Source organism: Tamandua tetradactyla, chromosome 9 (assembly GCF_023851605.1).
Source record: "Tamandua tetradactyla isolate mTamTet1 chromosome 9, mTamTet1.pri, whole genome shotgun sequence".
In the NCBI taxonomy this organism is placed as follows: domain Eukaryota; kingdom Metazoa; phylum Chordata; class Mammalia; order Pilosa; family Myrmecophagidae; genus Tamandua; species Tamandua tetradactyla.
Genome location: NC_135335.1, coordinates 7,795,956 through 7,822,749, shown reverse-complemented (window position 1 = coordinate 7,822,749; position 26,794 = coordinate 7,795,956). Strand labels below are relative to the sequence as shown.

The 26,794-nt window shown below is 47.2% G+C and overlaps 2 protein-coding genes across 2 annotated transcripts; one reads left to right on the top strand and one right to left on the bottom strand.

Moving 5' to 3' along the window:
• Positions 1-502: 502 nt before the first annotated feature.
• On the bottom strand, positions 503-3,344 carry CCDC87 (coiled-coil domain containing 87). The gene has a single exon (XM_077115614.1). It carries the CDS (start codon positions 3,295-3,297, stop codon positions 712-714), a length of 2,586 nt encoding a protein of 861 aa, XP_076971729.1. The 5' UTR covers positions 3,298-3,344; the 3' UTR covers positions 503-711.
• A 143-nt stretch (positions 3,345-3,487) lies between these two features.
• CCS (copper chaperone for superoxide dismutase) lies at positions 3,488-14,831 on the top strand. The gene is made up of 8 exons (XM_077115613.1): positions 3,488-3,595; positions 3,888-3,960; positions 9,440-9,577; positions 9,747-9,924; positions 10,505-10,565; positions 14,157-14,234; positions 14,307-14,410; positions 14,507-14,831. Exons 1-8 carry the CDS (start codon positions 3,557-3,559, stop codon positions 14,658-14,660), a joined length of 825 nt encoding a protein of 274 aa, XP_076971728.1. The 5' UTR covers positions 3,488-3,556; the 3' UTR covers positions 14,661-14,831.
• The last annotated feature ends 11,963 nt before the right edge of the window (positions 14,832-26,794 follow it).

Below are 26,794 nucleotides of genomic sequence, written 5' to 3'. Positions count from 1 at the left end.
AAATGGGAAGATACACAGGGAATGGGTAACAGTTGTTATTTCCAGGGACAAGAATTGAGGTACTAGAGGTAGGGATGGGAAGGAGACTCATTTGCTAGTCCTTGTGTACTTTGTACCATGTGCTTGTATTAACTGGTAAACATTTAAAATTTTTCCTCTACCAATATTGCGCTAGAAGTAGAAGAAGTGACAGCCTGGACCCAAATCCTTCATCTGAAATAGGATAACCCAGGTGCACAGAAGTTACGGCATTTGCCCAAGATCACGCAGTCAGGATTTAAACCTATATTTACTAACTCCAGAGCCCTAGCCCTGAATCATTATGCCATAGAGCATCTTGATCTGTGGTTCTAATCAGCCAATTTAATGTAATGTATTAGGAATGATAAACTGGGTCACTCCAAAGGTCATGGTCTGCCTCCATCTGACATTTCCCATTACAATAAATTCCAAGGGATGGTCTCAGTTCTTTTGATCTATGAGATTTGGGCTGTATTGTGCATGGCTTAATGTAAGTGGGAATATTGGGGCTTGGGTATGTTTTTTTTTTTGAGAAAGTCACTATCAAAAAGTTTTATTCTCAGACCCTTCTGTAACTGGAAACGCAAGGTTCCTGAAGCCTGCACTCCCCTATTTCTTCTTCCAATGCAGTGAAGAGGTCTGAATGAGCTGCTGGGTGTTCTGGAAGGGATTTGAGGGTACTTCGGCCGGTCAAAGGGTAATGGGAGTGTTTCCAGGAGCTACTAAAGGCCGGCTGCTGAGCCTTTTGGAGAGGGCTGACAGCTGGGAGGGCTTCTGGGCCCGGACCACGTGGTGAACCCGCCGCCGCTGCTGCAGCCAGTACAGCATCTCAACTTTGTCATACTTCATTTTGTCCAGATAGCGCCGCCCCTTGAAGGTCACTGGAGCTTCAAAGATTAACTCAATCTCCTCCAGGAGGGAAACCAAAGAAGCCTCCACTTGACTGAGCTCCCTGTACAGATGGCTGCGGATCTGATTCTCCTCCAGGAGGCGACTCAGGCCTATGCCAGTCTTTTGGAAGAAGCGATTGGGGTCGGAGGCATGTCGCTCAAACCACTCGAGTTTCCCCAGCAATCTCTCCCGCAGTTGAATGGGCTGCAGGGCACGCTCCCAGGCACTCACCAATGAAGGCAGCTGCCCTAGACGGGCATTGGAGCTGTACTTGATGGCCATGTCCAACCGGTCCTTGTCGGGGACCTCAAGCATGGACCACAGCCGTTCCAGGCGCTTCTGCAGGCTCAGGAGTCTGTGGGGTTCTCCCAGGAGGTCCAGCCTCTCAACCCCCAGCCCGTGCTCCAGCACCACGTTGCAATCCCACTCTCCCGGCACAAAGTCCCAGGGCTCTTCATCTTCTAACAAGGGAGGAGGGGGAGGAGGAATCTCCTGGGATGCTCTGACAGGGGCCACTATTTCCACGGGAGCCTCCTCTTCGTACATTTGGAAGATGACGTGGAGAAAATCCGTTTCCTGGCTGGTGAGGTACTTGAAGTAGTTACCTCCAGACAAGCTGGCTTGCCACCAGTTCACCCATGTGAACTTGTTCGACCGCTTATCCCAGCTTTTGCTTGGGTAGAGCGTTACCAGGGAGGGCGGCCTCTCTAAGTTGGGCTGCAAAGCGTTTGCTTCCTGGGAATGATTATCAGCCAGTTCAGGGTTGATGATGCGGTATTGTTTTACTTGACGTAGGAGGGCTGAGGACAGGAAGGTAGACCAGTCTTTATCTGCTGCAGGCTCAACCAGGGGTCCCTGGTCAAAACGGAAGTGGTCAGTAGAGACCCGGCTCATCAACTCCTTGTAGATCTCCTGGATGTTACTGCCCACAAAACAATGGGCATCCATTTCCTCGATGAGTTTGGAGTCCAATTCACCAGCCAGGTGGTTGTACACGACTCCAGCCCCCTCTACGTGGAAGGAATCAAAAAAGTTTCTATCGGAGACCTGCACAGCAGCTGCCTGGGCCACGACTTGATTTCTTAGCTTTAGAGTCACAGTCACTGGCTGGGGTTGAAGTGGCAGGGCTTTGGGAGACTGGAGGTCCAACTGGCCAGAGGTTTCTTCCTCCTGGAGGGCCTTCAATGTCCTCTGCAGCTCTTTCATGCGGTGCTCTGCAGCCGGGCGGCGGGTGAGGGCCCCCAGGAGTGGGGGCAGCCCTGAGTCCAGTGATAGGGCACAAATACTCTCCAATTTGATTTTTACCACCTGCTTCAGATCCTCAGTCTGGGTGTCCCTTGGCAGCTCCGGCTTGCCCTCTGCAACCAGGACCAGTGGGGTTAAGGGGCGAGTTGGGGTCAGAGAAAGGCCCAACTCATCTGCCAGCTTCCATCCTTCTCGCAGACAAGGCATGGACTGGTGGCCCTGGAGCTGAGAGGAGAGGGGGAAGTAAAGAGGGGGTGTAGCCGGACTGGGGGGAATCTCAATGTCACTGGGTGGTGACACAGTCTGTGAGGGAATGAAGTCGAACTCTCCCTTCTTTGGCATGGAGGGCAGCCAGTGGAGAGACTTTCTCTTCTTCAGCTGGGGGATGGCCTTCAATTCCTTCATGGGATCCAGTTGCGGCTCGCTGAAAAACTCTGGCGGGCGGCTGAGATAGACCAGGTAGCTCAGGTTGAGGCTGGAGCATGGCACGTGAGCAAAGCCGGTGCTGTGAGGCCAGGGGATAGGGCAGAGTTTGGAAGCCTCCAGGGGGCTGCCTCGGTATTGCTGGTCCACGGAGCGGTGGGCCTGTACCCTCAGCACAGCCCGGAAGTCAGCGAGCAGGCAACGGTAAACGTCGGGGCCGGTAAGGAAGAGCGTGCAGTCCCTGGCGAGGTTGGCGGCCAAGCGTGTGAGGGTGGCTGGCTCGGTGAAGACGCCTGCAGGGGCAGACATGGTCACCAGCAGGTGCAGGTAGCGTAGGAAGAGCTGCTCGCTGCTGAGCAGCACGTGGGCCTCGAGTCGCTGCCGCAGCTTCTGGTTGTCCCTCTGGCTCAGATTAGGTTCGGTGGGAGGCTCTTGCCAGCCGCACTTCAGCTCGTCCAGGATGACCTCGGTGAGGCGGAGCCGGTCCTCGGGAAGCACCGGGGCCGTGAGGCCGCAGCGGGCCAGCCGCTCGGCTACCTGGCGGCACAGCGACGCCACTGTCAGCCGGGGGCGCGACAGGATCTGCAGCATCCGCATCTCCTGCGGGGGTCGCTTCTGAGACTGTGCGGGCGGCGCCTGGCGGGGGAAGAGCGACAACGGCTGCAGCAAGCGGTGGTAAAAGTGCTGCAGCTCGGGCTCCCGCTTCTGGCGCGGCATCTTCGCCCAAGGCGGCGTCTGCAGTTGCCCAGGCGGCCCAGGGGTTACTAAGGCAACCGGGGTCCTAGTGGCCCGAATGCGCCTGCGCAACCTATGCCCCTCACTCTGTGGGCGTATGGAGGGGGCGGGCTTTGCGTGCACACGCACTAGGGGACGGGTCAAAAGGTGACCCCGAAGCTCCGCCCCCGACGATGTTCTTCCGGGTTTGCGCTGCAGGAGCGGAGTGGTTCGCGTCTTCCCGCTGGCAACTGAGTCAGGGATGGCATCGGAGTCGGGGAACCACGAGACCACCTGCCTGGTGGGGGTCGAGGCCTCGTGAGGGAGCTAGAAAGGGGGAAAGGGGCGGGCAGCTAGGGCGGATCATGGGATCCTGGGTGACCCTGGGGTGCGAAGGTAGCAAGGCGCCTGGCGAGATTGTTGAGGAATGGGACCACGGTTCTGGAATGATCATGAGTGATAATGAAGGGGGCGCTCGGAAAGGGGTCACTTGGGACGTTTCTTCAGGCCTTTGGGGTGGCAAAAGGGGAGGTGGTGAAACAGGGTCGCGCACGCCTCAGGCTCTCATCGGCTCGTGCCTACCGCCCCTGCAGCTGGAGTTCGCTGTGCAGATGACCTGCCAAAGCTGCGTGGACGCGGTACACAGGTCCCTGCAAGGGGTAGCAGGTAAGAGCCTGTAAAACTTCCCCGGAAGACAGCAGTCTGGAGGCATCTGGGAGGGGCCAGACAAATTTCTTTGACCGACCCAACTCCCATATTACAGCTGCAGAAAGTGAGACCCAGAGAAAGGAAGGAATGTTATCAGAGTAACACAGAGACCCAGAGACAATGCTTAGTGTACAGGTTGCAGGTCTGCCCTGCCAGAGCATGTATCGGCTCTAACTGCCTTGGCCTTCGGGTGTTCTGAACCTCAGCCGGCTGAGTATAACTCCTCCTACCGAGGGCATTTCCCAGAAATCAGGCATTTCTTGCTTGGAAATCAGCATGATCATGACGAAGCAAACGGCAATCCTGGCGATGGACCATCTTAGATGGCTCCTGGTTCTCAAAAGCCTGCTAGTTTGGAGGTGACCTGGCACAGAGATCTGAGAAAGCAGACCCATCAGCTTGGGTCTGGGAACTGGTTTACTCTGATTCTGTTAAATGTTTATCCAGTCATTCACTGCATAGCCCTGGTAATGGACCAAGCTCTGGCATCTTAAAGCTCCCAGGTTCATCAGGCACTCCAGCATTGCCTCGGTAGTATTCACAGAGAACTTCATGGAAGAGCGGTTCTGGAAGGAAACAAGTGAGAAGGGTTCTGCAGCTGGAACAGTAGGAGCACTGAGCTCTGCACAGAATGGCAGTGAGAGCAGTTAGGGCCATGAGCTCTGGAGTCAGTCTTTTTGGGGTCAGATCACCTCTTCACCCCTTTATAGCTCTGAGACCTGCAAATTATATTTTGCATCTCTGTTTCTTCAGCTTTTAAATGGGGCTGGCAAAAGAACCTATCCTGGAAGACTATTGTAAAGAGTAAAGTAGTTAATACATGAAAAGTACTTGAGAAAAGTCTTTGGCGTGTGGTAAGAGAATACTGGATCTTGGGTAGTCTCAGAGGAAGAGCCCACAGTGATGGTTTGGTTGGGGGCAGGTGTGAGGGGGCAGACTTTGAAGCAGAGTTTGCTCAAATTCTGTATTTTGAGGTGGCAAAGTAATGGTCATAGGGAATTTGAGTTAGTCCACTGGCATGTGGAGGGCTCTGACCAAAGATTTGCCAGGATGTAAGGCCCTCTGCTTCCTGGGAGAGCAGACAGCTGGACTTTCTGATGGACACAGAGCAGTGTTCAGCCCACAGCAGGTTTCTTAGGCAACCTGTAGACTTCTGGAGACTGTGACTTCTGGCCTGGATGACTGCAGCTGGAACCAGCTTGACTTTCTCATGGGCTAGGTAGGGAAGTTGTAGTTTTCCAGAATGCAAAGAGAGAAAGAGCACGTGCGAGAGAACTGCCCTGTCCTGGAGACTGGGGCCTTGGGGAAGAAGGATTCAGCTCTCCTCCCAGGAGTCAGTGGAAAGAGCTCACATTTAGGAGGTTCTCTGCAGAACTGAACAGCTGTTTATTTGGGGAGCCTTCCTTCTGGGTTCCAACCCAGGCTAAGTTCAGAAGGTGAATGCTTAAGAGGAGCTTCCTGCCTTTGCATTTCAGGAGGAGAGCAGCAGCTTTTGGCCCTCCACCTTGGGGCCCAGGAACCCACCTCTGCCCTCTGAAACCCTTGTCAGATGTATGTCCAAAACATTCCGAATCAGCCTCCCTTTTTAAGTAGTGTAACCTCCATATCCCGGCCATCTCACCTTTTCCTGAACTATGCAAGATGCTCCTTGGTGGACTCCCGACTGCCTGTGTCGCCCCTCTGCTAGCCTCTCTAATGCAGTCAGAGTTGTTTTTAAAATCATAGATAAGATAATGTTGCTCCCTGTGTTAGTTTGCAAACTGCTGGAATATACCAGAACTGGAATGGCTTTTGAAAGGGGGAATTTAATAAATTACAAGTTTACAGTTCTATGAAAATGTCCAAATTAAGGCCCCAACAAGAGTTCACTCAGGGAAGGCCAGTGGGCCTGGAACACCTCCATCAGCTGGGAAGTCACGTGGCTGACATCTGCTGGTCCCTTGTTCCTGGGCTCTGTTGCATTCAGCCTATCAGTGAGCGTTCCTCACTTGGCTTCTCCAGGGCTGGCTTCCATCTCTTGGCTTTCCTTGGCCCTCTCCAGGTTCTGGCTTGCTTAGCATCTCATGGCAGCTGGAGTGGAGCTGGGCTCCAAGCATCTCCAAACATCCGTGTCTCTGTTCTCCACGTGTCCACATCTGTGTCAGCACGATTGTGAAGTTTCTGTCGGCTCTAAGTCTTCTGTCATTTCTCTCTTTCTGACCCTCCAGTTTCCTCTTTTAAAGGATTCCAGTAAACTAATTGAGACCCACCTGGAATGGGTGGAGTCACATCTCCATCTAATCAAAAGTTAATACCCACAATTGGGCATGTCACGTCTCTAGCCAACATTATTAAATCAGGATAAAAAAAAGGCTGCTCCCACAGGATTGGATCAGGATTAAAACATGGCTTTCTTTCTAGGGTACATAATACTTTCAAACTGGCACACTCCCCTATTTAAAATCTTCCAGTAAAAACAATGTTTGAGAGCTTCATTTGGACCAGGCACTCTTCTAAGTGCTTTATATGAGGCCTTTAATAACCCTCTGAGGTAGGTGATGTTATTGGCTCCATTTACAGCTAAAGAGACTGAGTGGAAAGTTTGAGTAATTTGTCCAAAGCCACACAGCTAGTATGCAGCAGGTACAGGATTTCAACTTCAGAGCACAAACTCTCAGCTACTATACTCTGCGTCCCCTCGATGACCTCCCGTTACGTGAAATCCAGATTCTTTCCTGTGGCCAACAGGGCTTTGCTTGATTTGGTGCCTGCTTACAACTTCATATCTTGCTGTTTTCTTCACTCCCAGCTCCAGCAGACTAGCCTGCCTTCTCAGAAACCTCGAGGTGGTTCCTGCTTCAGGGTCTTTACCTGTGCCATTCCCTCTGCTAGAAGGTTCTTCCTTGCATATGGGCCTCAAAAGAACCCTAACATGGCTCTCCCTTCCCCACAGTCATTCCTGACTTTTTCCTTGCTATATACATTCCCACTGCCTGGGTCATGGCACGTAGTCCGTGCTTAGTCCATATTTGTCAAATGAATGAATATGTGAATGAATAAATGAAATCTCTTGGAGCCTCAGACAACCAGTCCTTTGGGGTCCAACCCCACCTGGTGTGGGGCAAGGGGACAAAGTATCAGCTTTGGGGGTTATACAGGCTGCCTTCCGAGCTTTGTGAGGACAGTATCTCTGTCTTGGTGAGTGGAAAACACGGAGCACAGTGGCCCACCCTGGGGCTCAGGACACAGGTTCCTTCCCATCCTGCCCGACATCCCCTGTCCAGGTGTTGGCATCCAGAGGTGCCTCTGGCTGCACATCCCAAGCACCAAGATTTCACAGGCTCAGGGTGAGATGTATGAAGTTAAAGACAGCTTGATTATTTTTAGAGGATCCCAAGATCCCTCTGTCCTGGCAGAGAAGGAGATGGGTCTATCTGTCTAACTTCTGACACAGTCTGTCCCTCCCCCAATACTGTCACCAAGCTGCAGTGGACCTCAAGAGGCAAGCAGAGTGAGACCCTTTTTAACCACAGGCCCGAGGATTCAAAAGTTCTTTTAAAAGGCTTGAAAGCCCAAATAATCTGAGAAAAAGAGAAGCCTCTTCTTTTCCTGCCTTGAATTTGAGTAGGCTCGCTGACCCTCAAAGCTGAATGTGTGTGGGGATTATCTCACAGGCTTGTGAACACACAGGGGTGACTTTGGGGACTTCAAGGGAAGTTGAGACTCTCCAGGCTCTTTTTCTGACCCACTAACTTTTGAACCTGATGCCAGCGAGCCTCACAGACCTGGCAGCCTGTGAGTGAAACAGGACTTGTGATCAGTGGTATGTTGTGTTACTCAGAGGAAATGGGAGCTGCCGCAGGAGAACAGAAGAGGGGGGTCCCCAGCCCTCCTGGGGAGAACAGGCTGCTTCTCTGGGCTGGCGGAGTGGCCAGGTTGAATGCTCGGACTTCTCAGGGAGGCTGCCTGGGCTTGAATTCCAGTTCCACAACTTCTAACAGTGTGACTTGGAGCAAGTTTCTCAATCTCTCCATGCCTCGGTTTCCTCATCTGTAAAGTAGAGATAATAGGACCCAACTCTCAAGCTTACCGACCGAGTATCAGATGAGTTACTAATGTGGATAAAGCCCTTACAAGAGGGCCCAGCCCACGGCACAGGCTCAGTAAATGTTAGCTCAGCTGAGGATAGTGATAGTTCTTCCCACCCCCACTTTTTTTTGGTTTGCTAAAGCTGTCAGAATGCAATATACCAGAGATGAAAGAGCTTTGAAAAAGGGAATTTATTGCATTATTAAGTTTACACTTCTAAGGACATAAAATTGTTCAAACTAAGGCATCCAGGGAAAGATACCTTGACCCAAGAAAGGCCGATGGATCCAGAGCACCTCTGTCAGCTGGAAAGGCACGTGGCTGGCATCGGCTGGTCCTTTGGCTTCTGGTTTCAAACGGTTTCCCCTAGGGCGTTTTCTTTCTGTATCTGTAAACATCTAAGTCTTGTATTGACTGCTTAGGGCATGGCTTTTCTGGGGTACATAATACCTTCAAACTGGCACACACACACCCTTTTTTTTTTTTTTTGGCAACAGCTTTATTGGGACATAGTTGACATACAATTCAATCATTTAAATTGTGCCATTCAGTTGTATTTAGTATATTCACATTATTGTGCAACCATCACCTCGGCCAATTTTGGAATATTCTTTTTTTACTTCAAAAAGAAACCCTGGGTGGGCAACAGTGGCTCAGTGGCAGAGTTCTTGGCTGCCATGCAAGAAACCTGGGTTTGGTTCCCAGTGCCTGCCCATGTTAAAAAAAAAAAAGAAAGAAAGAAAGAAAGAGACCCCCCCACATTTTAGGTATCGCTCCCCTAGTCCTCTCCTTGCTACCAGCCCTGGGCAACCTCTGATCCACTTTCTGATTGTATGGGTTTACCTGTTCTGAGCACTTCCTATAAATGACATCATACAGCATGCTGTCTTTTGTGGCCAACTTCTTTTACTTGGCATAATGCTTCTGAGGCTCATCCATGTTGGTAGCGTACATCGATACTTCATTCCTTTTTAGGGCTGCATAATATTCCGTCGAGTGGTTGGACCACATTTCATTTATCTGTTCACGACTTTGTGGACATTTGGGTTGTTTCTACCCTAGAATTATCTATACTTCCAAAATTATGAGCAGTGCCACTTGGAACATAAAATCTCATGACAATGCTGAGAGCATGGCAGTGTTAAGCCCACTTTTATATATAAACTGACTCATAGAGGTTCAGGGGCATATTCTAGGCTGTACAGCTAGAAAATATGAGAGTCAGTATCTGCCAGCCCATTTCCTAGCTGCCTCCAGCCACTGGAAGGTTGTGAGGTTGGGATGGGGAGTCACCGTCTGATTCTCTCTCCCCTACTCCCAGCCCATGGGTGCCCAGCCCTCTGCTGCCCCATACCCTCTCTCCCCTCAGGTGTCCAGGGCGTGGAGGTACAGTTGGAGAATCAGATGGTTCTGGTGCAGACCACCTTACCCAGCCAGCAGGTGCAGGCCCTCCTGGAGAGCACGGGGCGGCAGGCGGTACTCAAGGGCATGGGCAACAGTCTACTGAGTGAGTGGCCGTTGTGGCCTTGGCCTTGGCCAGTCTGGGAGGGAGGTGACCCAGAACTGGACAAGTCAGCCCATGGACTCTTGGACTCTGGGTTGAAGTGGCTTTGGGGAGGGTATGGGAGTGGATCTCGGAGATGGCACGAACCAGCCAGTGGCTTAATACCCTGCAGAGAATCTGGGGGCAGCAGTGGCCATTCTTGGGGGACCTGGCCCTGTGCAGGGAGTGGTGCGCTTTCTACAACTGACTCCCAAGCTCTGCCTCATCGAGGGGACCATCGATGGCCTGGAGCCTGGACCCCACGGACTCCATGTTCATCAGTACGGGGACCTCACGAGCAACTGCGCCAGGTACACTGCCCTGACCTCCCTTGTAGCATCCTCATCCCACAGTCATGCACCCACCGTGTTCCGGGGCTCTGGAGTTCATGGGTACCCTGTGAGGCACATACACATAGGCCCAACCGACAGATGAGGAGACTGAGGCTCAGAGAGGTTAAATAACTTGCTCTGGGTCCTAAAGCATGTCATATGTAGAGTTGGGATTTGAATCAATGACTGGCCCTGGGGCCCTCTGCTCATAACCACCGTACTGCCTCGGATATGGAAGGTGACTCCTAGACATGGGAAGGGAAGGGGCCCTGTGTCATGGTGTTTTTGTCATGCCGTGACACCGTTAGTTATTTACTCACCTCTCTCCCCACTGGACTAGAAGCTTCTTGAGCTTAAACCACATGTGATTCATCTCCATGCCATCTGCCCAAAGCTTGGCACGCAGTGGACCTTTTTTTTTTAATAGATGTGTGGATGGATGGTTGGACAGATGGATGAATGAATGAATGAGATGTAATTCAAGCCTTAAATTAAGAGCATGGATCACCTAACCTGTCAGTTTCTGTTTTCCTGCCCACCTGCTTCCTTTTCTTCTTAGCTGTGGGGACCACTATAATCCTGATGGAATGTCTCACGGGAGCCCCCAGGACGCTGATCGGGTAAGTGCCAGCCTGGACTGGGCTTGGGCTGAAAAAGAACCCAAGGTCCCAGAGGCAGGGCAGGCAGCTCTCGGGGGCTTTGGAGTATGATTCCTTTTTTTGAAATTTTTATCCTGGTGACATATATACAATACACATTTCCCATTTTAACCACTCCATGGCGTTAATTACATTCACAATATTGTGCTTTCATCCCAACCATCCATCACCAAAACTCTTCCAACGCCCCAAACAGAAACTGTACCCACTCTGCAATAAGTCCCCGCTCTCCACCCTAACCTGGGATCCCTTTTTCATGGGATCTTTCCCCATCACCTGATTTTGTTCCTTTTAGAAACATCTATTGACACATTTCTGTGATCGAGGCCGTGGGCATATAACAGAACCCAGCTCCATGCCTGCCCCCAAGGAGCTCACAGCCTAGTGGGGGGAACCACTGAGAGTCCTGTGCGTTGCAGGAGATGCTGAGAACTCAGAGCAGGCACTGATGCAGCGTGAGGGGCAGGGACACTGGGGGAAAGTTTCCTGGGGAAGGAGAAGGTGCGAAAGTCAAAGATTTTTTAGCCCAACTAAAAAGGCTGTCCCTGATACTGTCACCCCTGGTTCTAGTTTTCATTTTCACCAGAGAATCGTTTTTCCATCTTTAGTAAGTCACGTGCCTCCATAATGATTTTTTACCTTATCTGAGTACTGCTTGTACGGTTAGCTACTAAATCTTTTTTAATTTAAATGGACGCGCTTTTTGCCTTAGGTCAATTTAGTTACTTTATCTATGGCAAGTTTCAAGCATATTCCAAAGTAGAGAAACTAGTATCATAAACCCCCATGCTCCCGTCATCTGGCTTCAGCAGTCACCCACTCCAGGCCAATCCTGTCCCAGCCACAGCTCCCCCTTCTCCACTGTTTTGAAGCAAGCGCAGACATCAGTTCATGTAATCAAGGTAGATTCATTTTTAAAAACCTGATATTCAAGTCCTGCTACTGATGAGCCTGCAGGACTGGGGGACTGAGTTAAAGAGGAGATCAGCAAATGTTCGAGAGCTCTCAATACCTGTTACCAACTGAAAGTTCCTCCTGGGTATCGTGTGTGGATTGTAGAGAGGAGAGAGCCCTTTGGCCCAGTGGTTTCCCTATATACACCACACTGATACCTCCCCGGCTTCCACCTCCAGTGGGGGTAAGCTCCTAGCATTTAGAGACCCAGTATCCAGGCGGGTTCTTGTTTCTAATCCTAGGGAACCTGTGACTCCTGTTTACACTCTCCTGGGACTCAAGAGTGTTTTTGTCCGTCTTGTTTTTATTTTCTGTTTTGGCGAACGTTTTGTGACTACTGCCACAAAACAAATGAAACCATGGCATGAGCCTCTGAATTCACGTAACTGATCATTTTGCCTTGGGACAGCTCTATCACATTTCTCACGGTCAAAAGTGTTTCCTCCTCTCTCCGTGAAGTTAAGGGAGGGCTTCCACAGTCACCTTCTGCTGTGAATCATGTTACTCCAGAATGTAGCAGCCTAGAACAGCCTACACTTATTATCCCACAGCTCCAGTGGGTCAGAAATCTGGCTGAGGGTCTCTCCCAAGAAAGTCAGGGGTCGCCTGGGGCATCTCCAGGCTCGACAAGGGGAAGGGCTGCAGGCTCGCTCCTGTTGCTACTGGCAGGTCTTAGGTCCTCGCTGGTTGCCGGCTGGATATCGGCTCTTTGCCATGTGTGGTCTCTCTAGGGCACCTCGCCCAGCACTGCAGCTGGCTTCCTCCAGAGCGAGTGAGTGGCAGAGTGGGAGAAAGAAACTTTCTTTTTGTAACCTAATCTTGGAAGTGGCACTAGGTCCCACCACACTCCAGGGGAGGGGATAGCATCTTAGAGGCTGAGCCTTGAAGGAGAAGCAGGAATTGGGCAAGTGAAGAGGCTGAGAGTGGGAGTGGCAGTCCCTGGGGGAACCTATAGGCAAGGCCCTGGAGCATGAAGCAGCAGGGTCTGGAAACTGGAAGCCCCGACTCTCTTATGGAGGTTTGGCTGGGCAGGGAATCGGAAGGTTCTGGAGCCAGCAGCTGTATTGCACATAAGCCCTTGGCATGGTCCGAGGAAGAATCAAGCAAGTAGCTGAGTAGACAAGGCCGCTGTGATGATTGGCATGTTCCCTTTGGATTTCAGCAGCTGGTTTTGCCCAGACGGAAAATGAATTCAGTGTGGGAATTTCCATCCAGGCCTGGTTCTACCTTGTTTGGCTCCTGACTGCTCTCTAAGCTTCCTTCTCTTCTCACCCCTTCTCCATTCCAGCCCTTCTTCGTCATATACTGTACTAGAGGAATTGTTCCAAAGCAAGGAGGAGTCGTGCCATACCCCTGCCTTTCTATGGCTCCCCAGTGCCCCAGGGTACAGGCCTGGCTCAGCTTCTTGGGTTCCACCTGCCTGTGTGCTGAGGCAGGGGCTGGAAAGGCTACCTCTCCCTTCCCTCTACTGCTGGGTCATAGCCCTGGCCACCCTGCCTGGGCTGCTCCTCTCTCGGCCCTTTGTCACCTCCCCCTCACTGATCTTTCTACCATGAAAGCCCCAAACAGAGGGTGTAATAAAAAGTGCCAGGTGCAAGCAGCAGCTGTCCCCCTAGAAAACAAGATAAAGGGGAACAGGCACTTCGCTCGACTCATCAGCCCCATCAGACAGTGACACGCTTTGTTGTTACAGCAAGGTCATGTGGACTGGCCCCGCTGGTGCAGGAGCTCATTTCTGCTCAAACCGTCGGGTTGGGGGAAAACTTATTTGCACAGATCTGGATGCCTGAGGCATCACCAGCACAGTCCCATTAACCAAAAACCACACCGACAGCTTCCACTTACCCCGTGTTTTGTAATAACCAGCCGGCTCCTATAGCTGGCTCTCTGCCATGCTGTGTGTTCGTTGGGGGTGGAACTCACCATTCTCCTGGGCCTAGCAGAGTGATTTTCCACCCCCCGCCCCACATGGGCAGGCACCCGGAACCGAACTCGGCTCTCCGGCACAGCAGGTGACAACTCTGCCTCCTGAGCCACCATGGCCTGCCCCTGGCAGAGTGTTTTTGATGTGGAAGGTGCTCAGAAGATGTGTGATGACATTTTTTTTATTACCTTGAAGGTTAAAAATGGGCAGAGCCAGCTTCAGGGGACCTGAGCCGGCCTCTAAGGCCCCTAGTGTTTCTTCTCTTTGTTCCTGAAAGTTGACTTCTGATGGTCAGGGAAGGCAGCCTCAGAAACTGAAGTCTGCCAAGGGTCAACATCAGTAGGAGGCTGGGCTTGCTTGGGAAGAAGCAGGGCCTGGAGCAGCTTCTGAGGCTAGGAGGCCCAGCCGAGCAGCTGCCTCCTAAGAGAAGCAGTTCCCTGCAATGGAGGAGGATTCCCTGGAGAATGGGGCCCACTGGGTATTTTTAGCTTTGTTGTACTGCTCAGGATTCCAGTTCCAGTCACCTCTCTGGAGTCCTGGGCCACCCCTTGATCCCACCAGGCTGTACCCAAAAGGAGGCAGTGGCTCTGTTTTTGGAAGGGGTGTTAGGTACTGGGGAACCTAAAGGTCACAGCTGTGCCCCGCATGACCCTGCCTGCTGGATCTCCTTCCAGCACCGCGGAGACCTGGGAAACGTCCAAGCTGATGCTGATGGCCGAGCCACCTTCAGGATGGAGGATGAGCAGCTAAAGGTAAGGTGGAAAAGAAGGCGGGGAGTCTTCCTAACAGGGCCAGCTGTCTGAGGGCGTTGTTTCCCCTCAAAGGTGTGGGATGTGATTGGCCGCAGCCTGGTTATTGACGAGGGAGAAGATGACCTGGGCCGGGGCGGCCATCCCTTATCCAAGATCACTGGGAACTCAGGGGAGAGGTGAGTGAGGCTGCCCCAGCAGGAGCCAGTGAGGCACTCGGAGCCCTGGAGGGGCCCCGGCACGCGCTGACACCTGACCACACTTTCCGCCGGCAGGTTGGCCTGTGGCATCATCGCACGCTCTGCTGGACTGTTCCAGAACCCTAAGCAGATATGCTCCTGTGACGGCCTCACCCTCTGGGAGGAGCGGGACCGGCCCATCGCCGGCGAGGGACGAAAGGGGCCAGCCCCAGCACCTGCCCACCTCTGAGCGCCTGGCCTTGGCCTGGGCTCTGTTACCGTCCTCCCAGCTGAGCGCTTCCACCTCCAGAAGGAGCAAAGGGAGGCCCTGCTTGCCCGGTCCTAGGAGGACTAGGATCTGGGGTGAGAGGGGTTTGCTGTAATGCTCGCTTGGCAAATTAAAGTCTATTTTCCTATGGAGCGCTGGGTTTTGACTTGGGATCCGTGACCTCCCCATTTTAGGGCCACCCCTTAGCTTTGGAGCCAAACAAACACGGGTTCAAATCCATACTTCCTTGCCTCTATCATCATCCTCAGGGTCACAAGGAAGGGTCACAGCAGTCATATTTCTGTTGGTGGCCTGCCGCTTCCCCTCACTATGGCTAATTGGGCCTAAAACAGACATCTAGCCGATCTTTTACTCTGAGAGATCAGAGCAAAACCAGTGGTTGGATCTATAGCATGAGTAACTGGGAGAAGTCCAGGAGAAATAAGGCAAATGCACAGAGAAACTAAGAACAGCTCCGAAATTTCAGGTTGCTCTGCAATCTGTACCCTTTCCCTGAGGCTGGCTGGTTTCTGCTCTGGGTTTCTGGAGACCCTCCTGTAGTATACCCCCATGCATTCCCTTTTCTTATTCATCTGGCTGAGTTCCTTTCTTTTCCTTACAAGTAAAAGAATCTTACTCTAGTATTTAAAGTGCTTGGCCCAGGGCCTGACCCAGGGGGGCAGTGGCTGTGATTCTGAGGCCAAGTGGGGTCCCCAGAGGCAACCCCTGTAAAGCTCCCCTCTCAGAGGAGTGGCCCAGATCCAGGAACTGGCACCTGGGACCCAGGATCTAGGATCTCCCTTGTCCCCATCTGTTCTGACCTCCCCTTCCCCCATTGGAGTGTGTCAGGCTCGCTTGTCCGTGAAAAAGTTGCTTTCATGACAGGGTAAGCTGTCAGGGTACAAACTTGGCCCCTCTTGATGCCTGCTTGGGAGCAGCAGGCCGTGTTAAAAGCAGTTGGCCTCCTCTTAGCTGCCTCTGGCTCATTTCCCATTCCCAGGCTCTCCCCACCTCCCTCTTCCAGGGTGTTGGCCCCACCTCCAGCCTGCCCCTTGGACCCTGCCCTTTCTCACCAAACCTGTGCTATATTGTTTTTCAGCTCCCCTTGGTTCCAGGAAATGCAAGTCCTTTTAAACCTGGGGCTCCGGCTGCCCTCCTCCCCCCACGGGGCCCCCCACCTCCTCCCATCTCCCTTCTGGGATTGTAGGTGGATTTAACCCTTTTGTGCCTAAACTGCTTGCCGTCCCCTCCCACTGTTTCCACTCTTAAGGGATCAGGATCCCCACCAGCTTTTCTCTCTTCTGAACACTTAGCCGTGTGGTTTTCAACCTTTTTTTTTTTAGAAAAAAAAAAAATCAGAGAACACTTTTAAAACATCTTGAAGTCCCATCTGTAAAACAGAAGTGAAACATCAGCCAAAGTTGCTCAGTCCTATCCAGGGGCTTCCCAGAAGCCCTCGGGCTCCGAGTACCAGAGTTTGAAAACCTTTGTCAAATTACAGGTACTTTCTGCCTATCAGGACCATCCTCTAAACCCCCTCACCCCCAAATCTTCCCCTCAAATTCTTCTAATTTAAATACATATAGGTCATCTACATTCAAAAAGGATTTACAAAAGATTAGCCAGAGATAAAGAGATAGAAAGCCCAGCTTTAAGGCTAAGAGGAAAGTGCTCTGGGTTCCCTTGGCCTCCTTGTCCCATTATACAGCCAACAATTTCAGCAGGAAAGAACCCTGTCAACCACAAGCGTTTCCGTGCACATTAGTGGAATTTGTGCACACATACAAAAAAGGCTATTTGTAATTACTTTATAAAAATGTGATAATTATTCAGGTTGGCTGATAATGGCTCCCAAAAATTTTAAGTCCAAACCCTTGGAACCTGTGAATGTCACCCTGGTTGTAAAAAGGGTCTGCAGATTTGATTAAGTTAAAGAGTCTGAGATGGGGAGATGATCCCGGTTATCCAGGACCGTAAGTGGCCCAATAAGAGAGGCAGAGGGAGATTTGACATACGCAGAAGAGAAAGTGATAATGAAGATAGAGGTGAGCATCTAAAGATGCTGGCCTTGAAGATTGGAGGGATGTGGCCACAAGTTAAGGAATGCTGGCAGCCACTAGCACTGGAAGAGACACTGTCCCCTAGAGAGTCTGCAGGGAGCACAGCCCTGCTGTCTGTCAGATTGATTTCAGCCCGGTGGTACTTACTTTGAACTTCTGACTGCCAGAACTATTGAGAGGATAACCATCTTTTTTTTTTTTAATTGAGAAATCTTCACATACATACAGTCCCCCCATTGTATAAAATCAATGTCTCACAATATCATCACATGGTTGTGTATTCATCCCCATGATCATTTTTAGAACATTTGCATCACTCCAGAAAAAGAAATAAAAAGAAAAAAGAAAACACTCTTACACTCCATACCCCTTCCCCCTCCCTCTCATTGACCTCTACTATTGCAATCTACCCAAGTTTTTTTTTACCCTTTATCCCCCCTATTATTTATTTTTTATCCTTATTTTTTTTTAACTGATCTTTCCATACCCTGGATAAAAGGTGCATCAGACATAAGGTATTCATGATCACACGGTCATATTGTACAATCATCCTCAAGAATGAAGGCTACTAGAACACAGTTCAACAGTTTCAGATACTCCCTCCAGTCACTCCACCCCATAATCAGAAAGGGATATCTATTTAATGCATAAGAATAACCTCCAGGATAACCTCTCCACTCTGTTTGAAATCTCCCAGCCACTGACACTTTATTTTGCCTCACTTCTCCCTTCCCGCTTTTGGTCAAGAAGGCTTTCTCAATCCCATGATGCTGTGTCCTGGCTAATCTCGGGAGTCCTGTCCCATGTTGCCAGGGAGATTTATACCCCTGGGAGTCATGTCCCATGTAGTGGGGAGAACAGTGAGTTTACCTGGCGATTGTCCGTTGTTTTAAGCCACTGAGTTTGTGGCCATTTGTTCCACTGGCCACAGGAAACTAATACTATCACTATTCAATTTTACTAAAGTAATAAATTTAAAACCTAGTTTTCCTTAAATCTTCAAGTTCAGGTTACAAAGTTTATTACTCTAGGATAAATCTAGTAAAATAAGAACTATTATCTTAACCTTTTCCTCTACTAGTGTTTAAAGAACTGGTTGAATACATTAAACTCTTATAAAATCATGTCCATTTGCAGTTTAACTTCCCTCAAACTTTAAAAATTATATTTGATGGTGTGATGGTGGCTCAGTGGTGGAAGTCTCACCTGCCATGCCAGAGACCCACGTTCAATTCCTGGTGCCTGCCCATGCAAAAAAAAAAAAAAGAAAAAATGTTTCATGTATTTACTTTTTTAAGTATTATAAATGTCTGATCTAAATGTAAACTCCCCAAAGTAATTCCTGGTAAATCTTCAACTTACAAATACAGTGGAACTATTCTCATCATGTTTACAAACTTAAAAAAAAATTATCTTGTACATTTTAGCTAAAAGTCACAATCCTAACCTTGAGTTTCAAAAGCTTTTTATTTTGAAATTATTTTAGACTAACAAAAATTTTGCAAAAACAGAACATGGGTGAATCCTGAAAACATTATCGGGTGCTATTTCAGTTTCCTCGGCTGCCCAAGCAAATACCATGCAGTGGGTTGGCTTAAACAATGGGAGTTTATTAGCTTACAATTCTGAGGCTAAAAGAAAGTCCAAACCAATGTGTCATTAAGGTAGTGCTTTCTTCCTATAGACTGGAGTTTTGGGGCTGGCTGTTGGTGATCCTTGGTCCTAAGCTCCTCGCACATGGCAATGCACATAGGTGGTCTCTCCTGGCTTCTCTGTACTCTTCCAGATTCTAATGAATTTCAGGTTCTGACTCCTCACTGTAGCTTTTTCTTTGTCTGAATTTCATTCTGCTTTTAAAGGACTCCACTAATAGGATTAAGACCCATCCTGATTAATGTGGGCCGCAGCTTAACTGAAGTAACCTCATCAAAATGCTCTACTTACAATGGGTTCACACCCACAGGAACGGATTAAGTTTTAGAACATGTTTTTCTAGGGTACATACAGCTCCAAACCAGCATAGGTGGGTTATCAAAAGCCTCTTCAACATTCACAACAGCTTCTATAATAACTTCTGACACCCACTGCAGATACTGCAGGGATCAATCAATTCAACTCTGACTACCTGAAGTTGGGCCAGACCCCACAGGCAAAGGGCATCCCTCTACAATGTCAATATTGTCCTTTAGGCAAGAGTTCAGAGGCTCAGGCCACCCACACTTCTGACCAACTGGTTACAATCTCAGGGGTTCGAGAATTCGCTAGAGTGACTCAGAACTCCCTGAAAGCGCTATACTTAAACAGTTATAAATTTAATATAGTAAAGTCTTACAAAATAAGCCAAAACAGATGCACAAGGTGAGGGCTCGGAGGGTCTCAGATGCAAACGTCCATGTCCTCGCCACGTGGAGTGGGGACACATCACTCTCCAGGTACAGCAGCTGTGTATTTTCTCAATCACAGAAGTTTATCACAGCTTTGAGGTTCCCAAGTTTATATGGGGTCTCACTTACGTAGGCATGATAGAAAGAATCCACGTCCTCATGGTTGAGCTCAGTCTGCAGACCCCTTCCCTCCCAGAGGTTGGAGAGATGGACTGCTAGGACAAGGCTCAAAGCCCCACCCCCTGAAGACATGGTCTTTCTGGTGGAACAGCCCTCACCCTAAGACTGCAGGTGTGGTTGGCTCCTCCCTGTTTTCTCATTAACAAGCGAACTCCCAGGTATGGTCCTGGGCCCACCATGAAGAACAAAAGATATCCCTATCACAGGAAATTCCAGATTCAGAAATTGCTCCTTCTGGAATTGAGGACAAAGACCAGCTAAATTTTTTCATTGAACTGCAGGCCACCCCTGTTCTTTGGCCATAGTTCCTTTATCTCATTCAGTCCCTGATCATATGGTATGAGCAAAGTGTCCCCAAGGGCAAGGCTGCACAGGCTGGCAGGTCTTCATTGAATCTGGTCAAGTTCCAAAAGCAGGCGTGGTCTTGGCAATATGCGGTTTCACCCTTTCAGGCATCTGGTATAATGGAGCTTTAATAGACAAATCTTCCTCTTGCTCTGAGCCTCTCTTGAGGCAGCAATATAATATTGGATTTCAGAACCTGTTTATTCATTCCTTTACACTCACCTGCTATTATATCTCCTCTACCTTTGCCTTTTATTTTTACCCAACCCTAAACTTTTGCACTTTGGAAGGGACTTTAGCTTTGGCCACTGTGCTGGTCCAGATTGCCAGCAGCAAGACTAGTCTAGCAAGTTCTCTTCCCTCAGTCCTTTCTCATTCAATAAGAATAAGGTTACCCAGGCACAGGGCTAGCGTACAATCTCAACCACTAGGCGACATAGCAGCATTCATTGTCACCCCCAGTTTTGGAAGATGGGATGAAGACACACTTATTTTCCCCCCATTAAGCACCTGGGAAATCGAACAAAGATCTACATCTAATTACAGATTTGTGCTTAGGAATCGTCCCCATTTCCAGCACTTGCAGTTAGCTGCAGTTATGCTCCTGGGACCACTGCAATGGGTAGGAAAAAGGCTAGTTGAGGTGACATCATACTAGCAACTGTGCTCCAGAGCCAGTTGCTACGTGGTGCATCATGGGAACACTGGCTCAGGCACAACAGAAACTTTCAGCAAATGAATGCTTTATTACTTACACAGCACAAGGGGTCCAAAAAGCAGGGGAAGGGATCCAATTGTGGTTGTCTTCTGGGGTGGCCAAAACTGCTCCCATCAGGGTGGTTGGATGGTAGCTCTGCTTGCCCTGCTTCGCAGCATTGGAGAAGAAAGACAAATATCTACTGTTTGAATGTGCTATTTATCCACACTGGGGGAAGGGCCCTGCCACTGAGAATTCCTGCCTTGATAAGCATCTGGGGTTGCTTGTTCCTGGTTCTGGGTTTAAGGTCTGGTTGGGACTTTTCTAATATCTCTCCCAGGTTGTGGAGTGGAAGCAGCACAGCAGAGGAGGTGGGGCTGGGCAATGGCTGGGTGATGGACCCTGAGCATGTGTGTCTGCGACTTCCCCAGCAATTGGTGGTTAAAGCAATTAAGATATTTAATTAACTCATAAAATAAACAGCCTGGAGGGTTGAGGATCCAGAGCAGGGGCCAGTGGAGCTGCCAGGACATCATCACCAACTGTGCATTTCTTTTAGTACCCTCCTTCGCATTTGGTTGCAGGATGCTGCCACAACTCCAAGCTCCCCATCCTCACACATTCACATATGACAGGGTAGGAAGCAGGAAGGAAGGAGGCTGAAAAGGAAAAAAGAGAGAAAAATAAATAAATTTAAAAAGCTCTTGTTCTTTGTCAGGAAGTAATAGCTGTAGAACAAAGTAATATAAGTCCATGCTGTGAAAATGACTTCATCTGTGTTGCTAAGAAAACTTAATTTATAACCATGTTAGTTTCCTGTGTATGCTTTAACAAACTGCCATGAATTTCATGACTTATAGCAAAATAATTTCATTGGCTTATGTAATAGTGGGCTGAAATCAAGACATCAGCAGGGCTGTGCTACCTCCAGAGGTTCTAGCAGGAAACTCGTTTCTTGCCTCTTCCAGCTCTGGTGGCTGCCGGCATTCCTTGGCTTGTGATCATGTCACTCCAGTCTTCAAGGCCAGTATCTTTAGATCTCTCAGCTCTGTCTTTGCAGCACCTTTTCTTCTGTGTGTGTCAAATTTCCTTCTGCCTCTCTTATAAGGACATTCATGATGTTATTTAGGGTCCTGGATAACCAGGATGATTGCCCCATTTCAAAATCTTTCACTTAATCATATCTGCAAAGATTTTACTATATAGGAAAACATTCATAGGGGTGAGCCCCTGACATGATTCAGCCTAATGTAATGACCTAGTAAACCAAAGAACTTTTGGTTAATTGATGAGATTAACTGAGGCCAGTTTTTAAATTTTTTTTTTATTTTTTAACATGGGCAAGCACCAGGAATCGAACCTGGGTCCCCTGAGCATGGCACACAAGCATTCTTGCCTGCTGAGCCACCGTGGCCCACCCTGAGGGCAGTTTCTCATGAGCAACTTGATTGGGCTCTGTTCTCTAGCCTATGTGACTGAAATTCTATCCTTGTAAACAGACAAGGAGTGTTCTTACCATATGGCCTTATTACAGAGACTGTTTTCACCCAAAGCTAAGTTTATTCAAAGTTACCCGATGTTTAACTTTCCTCCAAGTTAAGTTTACAAAATCAGTTTTAGATTAGTGGTTCTTAACAGGTGTGCTACTATTTTGGAAGTCTGCAAGGTAGATTTTTTCCCGGTGGTGATGATGATGATGACAGTGGGGTGCTACTGGCATTTACTGGGGTAACCTGCCAGCCTACAATGTGTAGGACAGCCCTGCACAATGAAGACCTATCCCACAACCTGCACACATTTCTAATGCCCCACCAGATAGTCTCATAGTGAAAAGTATGTTCATCATTATCAGAGTCTACAACCTATTTTACTTATTAATAGCTAAGTACTTTTGGCACAGTTTTAATATATGCTGAATTTCCCTGTATTTTCTTTGGTTTGGAAAGCTCCTGAGGGTTGTTCACTGTTTTGGAAAATGACATCACCACTGGTAATGGTATTATAAAAAGGTATTAGCGTTATCTGAGTTGATAGTGCAACACTTCTGTATCAGTCAATATAAATGTTTCATAGGAAATATCTTATTTTATTATCTATGTCTTTGCTTTTAGATCTTTTTATTGCACTTAAGGCATTTCTATCAGCCATGTAGGCTAGGTGTGGTGCTGTAACAAAAAACCCTCCACAATTGCAGACTGACAAAGGCTCTGCCTTCGAAGTTGTTCAGGGACCCCAGCTGACATATGCTTGTCTTGGTGAATGCTTCCATGATTGTCATGGTAGAAGGAAGGAACCTTGGCCAAAAGTGTGTAGGCTCTTAAAATTTCTACCTGAAGCAACACACAGTGCTTCTGCTAACTCTTCCTTGGCCAAAGTGAGTCATATGGCCATGCCTAGCTTCTAAGTGACATCTTCCCATGTGCTTGGAAAGCATTGTGGACTTGGGGACTTGGGGGTGGGGTGGGGTGGGGGTATGAGAACTCTGTATTCTCTGCATGATATGTATGTAAACCTACAACTTCTCTAATAAAAAACTGTTTTTAAAATAATTTTTAACAAAGCAGAGGACCCAAAATATTAGGTAAACAGCATTAATGATGAGTACAGTGTTCACTGACTTTTATAAAACGAGTGAAGGTAGGTTACGTGATATAATATTATGTGTGTGTGTGTGCATAAATCTCTTCGGGTGTAATTTTATTCTCTTTTTCCTATCTAGACTAAGCCCTTGGTCCACCGCAAAAATCCCAGTGAGACTCTAGAATTTGAAACAGCTGCTTGATCCATTGTGTCTCCCCTGCTGCTGTTTACAAGCTTGGATTAAACAATTGTGCTTCTTACAGTTTCAAAACCTAAACACAACTCAGAACTCCCTTTGATTTTTTTTGTCTATCTTAATGTTGGATAATAAGGATGATATAACCTTGAGTGTTTCCCTTTTTGATGAGGTTTCAGGGAAGCCCCAAGAAAAATTTAACTTTCCATCAAAAGAACTCGTTCATTTTCAATTGGAGCAATATTGCCTCTGAGGGAGTAAAAATTGGCTCTGGGAAAGCGAAAAAAATCTTAGATATTAAAATTTTTTTGATCCTCCAAAGAGTTACAGTACATAAACAGATATACAGTATATCTGTGGCATTAAAATTTAATGGAAGAGGGGCAATTAGGAAAAAAGGCCTAAAAAGTCTCCATGGGTGGGCAATAATAAAAAAAAGGCTATTTTACAATAGCTACATTAAGTCTTCTGGTGAACATGTTTTTTCTTTTTTTCATTACGTTGACATACAATTTATGTATATATATATTTTATTTTTTTCTTTTTAAATCATTTTTTACAATTTATATTTTAATGATTGTCTGCTTAAAAATTCCTTTTATCATGTCACTTCTGTTTCATTTGGAAAAGCAGCGCAGGATAAGTAAGTGTCTCAAAAAAATGTTTCACTGAAACTTTGGCTCTTCGTATTAAAAGGACAAAGAACGGTTTTTAGAGAGCTAAGGGGCATTCATCTTTCTATTCTTCAGTGCAGTCACTATCTTGTTTGAAAACATCTTTTGTCATTGACCCATCAGAAAACTTTTCTGAGCTATGACATGGGGAGGGGTTTAACCATTATCAGAGAAATAGGTCTGACTGTGGGTATGAGGTATGAGTGAGACTGTTTTTGTCTTTAAACACAGAAAAGACCCTATAAATCTAAAAGAACGTTGTTCCAGAAACTAGAAGAATGCCTGGCAGATCATAGGTGCGCAATTAAATTATAGTTACAATGTTACTGATAGAATTTTTTTTCACTTGACTCATAATAAATTCTGCAACAAAATTTTCTAATAGCTCCATTTATTGAGTTTCTTGCTCTGTGTCTCACATGGTATTAAATGCTTTTATAGAATCGTCCTGGTTACTGCTCAAAATGAACTCGCGTGTAGTTCATAGGTATTTACCAAGAGAAATTAAAACTTTTGTTTGCATAAATATCAGTAGGTGAATGTTTATATCAGTTTTATTCATAATTGCCAGAAATGGAAAACAACTCAGATGTCCTTCAACTGGGGTTTGGAAAAACAAACTGTGTGGCACATACACACAATGCAATTCAGTGATAAAAAGGAACTGCAGATACAGGCAACAAAGTCAAATGAATGTCAGGTGTATTTTATGAAATGAAAGTCAGACTCAAAAAGCCACAGACTGTATGACTCCATTTATGTGACATTCAAGAAAACAGATCAGTGTTTGCCAGGGGTAAGGGTGACGGTGAAGTGTTGACTGCAAAGGGGCAGCGGGAGGGAACTTCTTAGGGTGATGGAACTGTTTTGTATCTTGACTGTGGCAGTGGTTACATGTTACATTTGTCAAAACTCAGTGAACTGTATACACAGAAGGGGATTTTCACTGTAACTAATTCTTCAATTAAAGAACAACAACAAAAAGAAACGTTGTGGTAAGGCAGTTTTTTTATTTTTTTATTTTTTATATAGGTGAGGAGGGTAAGATTTAGAGATATGAAGGATCTTGCTCAAATTCAGATAGGTGCCATGGTCTGAAGGCGGGCAATCCCCTTTCCTCTCCCAATCCTCAGTGCGGTTTTCAGGTGTAAAATGACAGGGCTGGCCTGGCCTGGCTGATCTCAAAGAATCTTTTACAGCTTTGACACTATTTGTGTCACCCGCCAGGCTTGGCTCTGGACATGTTGGGCTATTTTTAAACGTTACATGAATGCCAAAGGTTGAGGCTCTGCTTTTCCAACAAATGTCCCTGTAGGATCTAAAAGTCACTTCAAGAGGAAGACTAGACCTGTTTTGGTCAGCATGGCAGCTACCAGTCATGCTGAAATGTGCTTAAGTCCAAACGGCAATGAGCTGTAAGTGCAAAGTACATTAACAGATTCCAAAGACTTAGCACAAGAAAAAGAACATAAAATAGCTCAATAATTTTTACATTGCTATACTCAAATAACCTAGCCAAATTGACACATGCAATTAACTATCACAACTGATTACATGATAGAATGATAATATCTTAAATAGATTGGGTGTTAAAATTAATCTCAACTGCTTCTTTTCTTTTTTTAAACTAGCTACCTAAAAGTGAAAATCACATAAGGGTCTCACACTATTTTTATATTACACAGTGTCATGCCTCTAAACTCCACGAACATTATTGGAATAAACATGGATTTGTGCTGTCCCACCCCCCACCATGCTACTCTTGAAATGATTATGCTTGCTGGGTGGCTAGGGGCCTGCTGATTCCCCATTCTAGGAACTCTGGCAGCAATTTGGATTTGGGGAGACACCCAAGTGTTACCTCTCTTTCTTCCTTAAAAAAATTTATAAAAGTTACATGCTCATTGTTAAAAATCTAATGATAAAGAAAAGTATTTAAAAATTCTCCCCCCATCTCATTCACTTAAAGTAACTGATGTTATTCTATGCTGAAAAAACATATGCACATATATGGAGGGATTTTTCCCCTATAGTTTAGAAATAGTATGTAATTTTTCATATATTACATTGCCCCCCTCCACCCCCCCCCCAAATTATGGCCATTCTTCCATATCAACAAGTTCTGAAACTCTTTTTCATAGCAGCATAGCATTCCATCATAAAGCTTTCCCTAATTCCCTTATTTATGGTCATCCAGGTTTTTTCCATTGCTTGCTGCAATAGATCTATAATTACCCATATCTTCATTGATGAGTTTTCCATAGGCCAGATTTCCTAAATACTGTTATTAAGCTAAAGGCTGGCACATTTTAAGTTTTGATATTGCTGGAGCATTCCAAGAAGAATATAACAATTCACACAATCATCAGCTATCTGTGAGTGTACATTTTTGACACTCTTTCAACAATAGATGACATATTTTAATTTTTGCCCATCTGAGGGGTAAAAACTGTTCTCTTTGTCATTGCATTTCCCTGACTGCCAGTTAGATTTTCTGTTTATTGGCCATTTGTCTTCCCTATAAAATTTCTATAAAATCACTTGTTTGCGTCCTTGGTCCGTTTTTTTCCTCTTTATTTTTCTTTTTTCACAATCCCACCAATATGTGCTAGGGTTCCTATTTCTCCACATCTTTGCCAACACTGGTTATTTTTAAATAATAGCCATTCTAGTGGATGTGAGATGGTATCTCATTATGGTTTTGATTTGCATTTCCCTAAAGGCTAATATATCAGTTGAGCATCTTTTCATGTGCTTTTTGGCCATTTGTCTGTCTTTGGAAAAAAGCCAAGTCCCTTGCCTATTTTTAAGTGGGGTTATTTTTCTTTTCATTGTTGAGTTGTGGGAGCTCTTTATATATCCTGGAGATTAAACTCTTATCAGATACATGGTTTCCAAATATTTTCTTTCATTCTGTAGGTTGTCCTTTTACTTTCTTGATCATGTGCTTTGACACACAATAGTTTTAAATTTCGTGGCTCATGCTTTTGGTGTTAAGTT